The sequence below is a fragment of the Orycteropus afer genome, unplaced genomic scaffold, assembly GCF_000298275.1.
Source record: "Orycteropus afer afer isolate SDZICR_OR568_19922 unplaced genomic scaffold, OryAfe1.0 scaffold00015, whole genome shotgun sequence".
NCBI lineage: Eukaryota > Metazoa > Chordata > Mammalia > Tubulidentata > Orycteropodidae > Orycteropus > Orycteropus afer.
This window is the reverse complement of record NW_006921602.1, coordinates 12,011,330-12,016,638: the sequence shown is the minus strand read 5'-3', so window position 1 is coordinate 12,016,638 and position 5,309 is coordinate 12,011,330. Positions and strand designations below refer to the sequence as shown.

The window sequence follows — 5,309 nt, the reverse complement described above, 5'->3', positions numbered from 1 at the left end:
GTGACTCTGTGTATTCTTTCCATCTTCTTTTGTTGCTTCCTGCATCATTCAATATTTTGCCCATAGAATCTTTCAATATTGCAACTCAAGGCTTAATTTTTTTCCTTAGTTCTTTCAGCTTGAGGAATGTTGAGCATGTTCTTCCCTGTAGGTTTCCTAACCCAAAGTCTGCACATTTCATTACAGTAACTGGCTTTGTCTGCTGGAGCTGCTCTTTGAAATCTTCTGTTCAGCTCTTTTATCTTGCCATTTCTTCCATTTGCTTTGACTACTCTTTACTCAAGGGCAAGCTTCAGAGTCTCTTTTGTCAACCATTTTAGTCTTTTCTTTTTTTTTCTTGTCTTTTTAATGACCTCTTTCTTTCTTCATGGATGACGTTCTTAATGTCCTCCCACAAGTCTTCTGGTTTTCGGTGTTGGTGTTCAGTGCATCAAATTTATTCTTTAGATGGTCTCTAAATTCAGGAGGGATATATTCAAGATAATATTTTGGCTCTCATGAACTTGTTTTAATTATCTTCAATTTCAAGTAGAACTTGCATATGAGCAGTTGATCGTCTATTCCAAAGTCAGCTCTTGGCCTTGTTTTGGCTGAAGATACTAAGCTTTTCCATCGCCTCTTGCCACAGATGTAGTCAATCTGATTCCTGTGTATTCCATCTGGTGAGGTCCACATGTATAGCCCCCATTTGTGTTGATGAAAAAAGGTATTTGCAATGAGTAAGTGTTGGTCTTCCAAAATTCTATCATGTGATCTCCAGCATTATCTCTGTCACCAAGACCAGATTTTCCAACTGCAGGTGATTCTTCTTTGTTTCCAACTTTTGCATTCCAGTTCCCAGTGATAATTAACACATCTTGATTGCACGTTCTTTCAATTTCAAACTGCAGAGGTTGATACAAATCTTCAATTTCCTTGTCTTTTGCTTTGGTGGTTGGGTTGGTGCATAAGTTTGAATAATAGTTACATTAACTGATCTTCCTTGTAGACATATGGATATTATCCTATCACTGACAGCATTGTACTTCAGGACAGATCTTGAAATATCCTTTGTGATGACAAATGCCATGCTATTCCTTTTCAAATTGTCATTCCCAGCATAGTAGATTATATGATTGTCTGATTCAAAAAGGCCACATTAGCAAAGGATATATAGCATTATGTTTTGGTTCTCTAGTGCTGCTCTAACAGAAATACCACAAATGGTGTTTGGCTTTTAACAAACAGGGATTTATTCTCTTAAAGTTTGGGAGGCTGGAAGTCTGAGTTCAAAGTGCAGCTCTAGGGGCTGGGTAAAGGCCCCTTGACCTTGGGCTTCAGCTCTGCCTCTTGCTCCTGGCCCATTGCAGCTAGAGGCTTCTCTTAACTCAGACAGCTTCTGGCTGCTAATGCTTTCAAACCCAAGGTTGACAAGTAAAAAGGCACAGTCCCAAGATTATCGTACAACATGACAGGCCACTAATTCAAATCCTTTAACAGTCCCAAGATTGGCAGACAACATGGCAGGCCATTGAGATGAAGACTCAGCCACATGTAGGGTTCCGATGTGCCAAAAGTTGAGACACCTTTCTCAGTGCTTCTCCTTATATACGAGGAGCAGACCATATCCCTAAGGCAGCTACTCAGCTGCTCTAGTAGATTTCACCAAGGAGTTCATTACCAGTCTCATTGTGGGAAATAACTACATCCAGCTTCCTAGCCACTCAAAACCAGACTCAGCCAAGTTGACAGACAACTACCACACATTATTATGATGATTTTTCTTGTTTCCTATACAGTATGTCTGAATTATAATTCCTTCAGGTCTTATAATGCTTTCAAGGTCTGATATCTTAATTTTTAAGTAATTCTGATTACTCTTTCTTTTCTGATGTTAACTGTAAAAAACAAATCAGAAAAAGATAAAGGAGGAAACTAAAATTCTCATAATGCCATAATCCAGAGATAACCATTGTTTCCGTTAGTATATTCTTTTTCTTTTTTAATTGTTGAACATGTGTATGTTTTATTATGTGTATTTCCACCAAAAATTTAAAACAAATTTAAACAGAAGAAAAATGTGACATTAATTTTTTTTTTAAAATTATGATTTGGGTGAAAGTTTACAGAGCAAATTCACTTTCCATACAGCAAGTTTATTCTTTTTTTAAAAACCATTTTTCAAATTGTGGTAAAGATAGGTAACAAAACACTTTGCATTTCAACAATCTTTACGTGTTCTTCTTTTTCATATGTATGTTATAATGTAATACATTTTGAAAACATATTCATTGTAGGGAAAAAAAAGAAAATACAAATAAATAAAAACTGGCTTTAAGCCTACCATTCAGTGGTAATATTTTAGTGTATAACCTTCTAGCCTTTTTCTACACATTAAGTGTATGTGTGTGTGTGTATATATATATATGTGTAGATATATATATATATATATATATATACACACATTGTTATTTTTTTAAATTTTCATAGTAGTTGGGACCATATGCTATACAGCTACCCTACTGTTTTATTTAACATCATAATGGGAACATTTTCATAAGTCAATATTAATTATTCAAAAATTTCATTTTTAGTGATGTCGTAATATTAAATTATGTAAAACTGAAAAACCTAAACTTTTTTTACCCCTTCCTCTATCAATAGATGTTTCAAATAGTTTTTTAAGTTTTCACTAATTCCAATAATGATGGAGTTACCTTTTCTGTGTCTGTTATTTCACATACTCACTGCCATTGAGTTGATTCCCACTCATAGCAACCCCCATTGGGTTTCCAAGGCTGTAAATCTTTACAGAAGCAGGCTGCCTCATCTTTCTTCCATGGAGTCTGGCTGATGGGTTTGAACCATCAACCTTTTGGTTAGCAATCAAATGCCTTAACCTCCACACCTCCAGAGCTCCCTCCCTTGGATCATTTTTAAGGCACTAAATAAATTGGCTGATTTTTAGAAAAGTTGTATTGGTTTATACTTTTATTTCACTGTTAAGGAACCTTATATAACATTTCCTTAAAATCGATTTGTACTGATGTGATGCTAATGTTGATTTATAATTTTTAAAATACAGAATTGTTAACCAGTTAGGTTGTAGTATATATATTCATGTCATTAACAAAAAGTAGAGACGTTTTAGATTTTGTAATATAGCAATTAAGTAATTTGTATTATTTACAAGAAAATACAATAATTATAGGAGACAGTCCTATGTTAGGTACAGCCCCACTAGTCTGTGTTCACAACACTGATTTAATTCTAGAAATAAAGAGAAATGGTAAATGGCTAAATATGTATGGAGGTTACATTATACACTACTGAGGTTAGCATCCTTATCCTAATTAAGTTTATATCTAGCACAGTAGTTGACTCAGTGTTAACCCCCCGATGAATTAATAGTTTTCACTACCTTGATCTCTGTTAGGATTATTGAAAGACATATTATTAGATAGCCTTGTTTCAACAGCTTATATCTCTTCTTCCTGAGGTATGTTTTGTCAATAGAGAGTGCTGAAGAGATTCGAGAATATGTTACTGATCTCCTCCAGGGAAATGAGGGCAAAAAAGGACAATTCATAGAAGAGCTTATAATCAAATGGCAAAATAATGATCAAGAGTTGACTCATGATCCTTTACAGCAGTGTTTCAAAAAAGATGGTAAGTAAGGATTGAAATATTACTTATTTTGATACCAGGTTTATAGAATTTGGTATTATTTTCTTTCAACTTGCATTTCCTGACAGGTAGCTTATGAAGAATCGTATGTGTACTTTTTTCGGTTCAGTTCTATACAGTTGTTAATGATTGTTGGTCTAGTTTAGACTTTTTCATCTTAAAAAATATTACAAGAATACCTGTTTGGAGACACAAGTATGTCTTCATATGCTGTGTATATATGTATTTAAGATGTACATTGAATAATATCAGAGGAGACATCTGTTAATTTATAATGTATTTGAAAGCTTATCTGTTTTTTCATTTGTAAAATGGGTCATTTGTTTAAATAATCTTTCGTGTCTTGTCATACAAATTTATAATGGTCTACACTTCTTTATCTGTGATTCCAAAATCCAAAAAAGTTCTGAAAATTAGAAGTTTTCCTAACCTTCGTGGTAACTCATTTGCTTGTAAATCTAATCTGAAGTGACATTGAGTCTGCCTACCCCATTTAGTATGAATATTCATTTATTTTGCTGCAGAAATATTCATGTTTTTTATTATGAGGGGTGCTGCCTCAGACACTGCTGGGGGTTATGTAGTATATGGTATGGTCTGACATGCACTGAATTACCTTTCTAAAAGCTGAAAATTTCAGAATTCTGAAACTTCTACCCTGAAGGGTTTCAGATAAAGGGCTGTAGATCTCTGTATTTCTGTTACGTAATTTAGAAGATATTGTTTACTTCAAAAATAATGTGAAATGCTTTTGTATTCTAGACAGTTTTTCACTTTGTCTATAAAATAATTTTTAAATTGCTAAAAAAAAAGACACAAGTGTGTCTTTAGAATTATTTGAAAATTTTACATGTGGTTTAAAGAAACATTTTTCAGCTATGTTTATACCTGGATGGAAGTAAAATGTTACCTAATTACAGTATGAATAGCATTTAGAAGTTAAGATTTAGTTGAACAGTATAGAAGATGAGCATCAAACTAAAGAATCTAAGTCATACTATAGATTATTATATAATCTACAATATCAGATTTTAATTCAACTCCTTAGTCTTAACCAGTATTATTTTCTTTTTCTGTTTTTTTAGTTTTTTATAATCAAATAAAATCTTGAAGATGATGGCTTAAATTTAATCCTGGTTTGAGAGAGAAAGATAATTAATTAAAAAACTGCCTGGCTTGATATATTGGCTCAACATAGTAAGCACTGCCTTTTCTTTTTTGGAGCTCCGGTGGCATAGTGGTTAAAGCACTTCGCTGCTAAGCAAAAAGTCAGCAATTAGAACCCACCAGCTGCACCATGGAAGAAAGATGAGGCAGCCTGCTTCTGTAAAGATTTACAGCCTTGGAAAATTCATGGGGCAGTTCTACTCTTCTCCTATAGGGTCACTATGAGGTGGAATTGACTCAGTGGCACTGAGTTTGGTTTTTTTGGTCTCTTTATTAGCTATTAGAGTTTACCAATGAATTCTACTCTCAGTCTGTGTATGTGTGTGCTTTTTATCTATATGTCTCTATCTGGTGATGCCGTGCCTAAGGCATTTGACTGCTACCAGAAGGTTGGTGGTTCAAACCCACCAGCCATTACGTAGAAGGAAGATACGGCAATCTACTTCCATAAAGATTTACTGCCTTGGAAACCCAAA

At 34.1% G+C, this 5,309-nt stretch overlaps 1 protein-coding gene across 1 annotated transcript in view; it reads left to right on the top strand.

Moving 5' to 3' along the window:
• TRIP4 (thyroid hormone receptor interactor 4) overlaps positions 1-5,309 on the top strand; it is a 92,351-nt gene that overhangs the window by 11,801 nt on the left and 75,241 nt on the right. The window contains exons 2-3 of the mRNA XM_007958784.1: positions 3,479-3,648; positions 4,331-4,371. Of these exons, the coding sequence (XP_007956975.1) occupies positions 3,479-3,648; positions 4,331-4,371 (211 nt within the window). The remainder of the gene's footprint in view (positions 1-3,478; positions 3,649-4,330; positions 4,372-5,309) is intronic.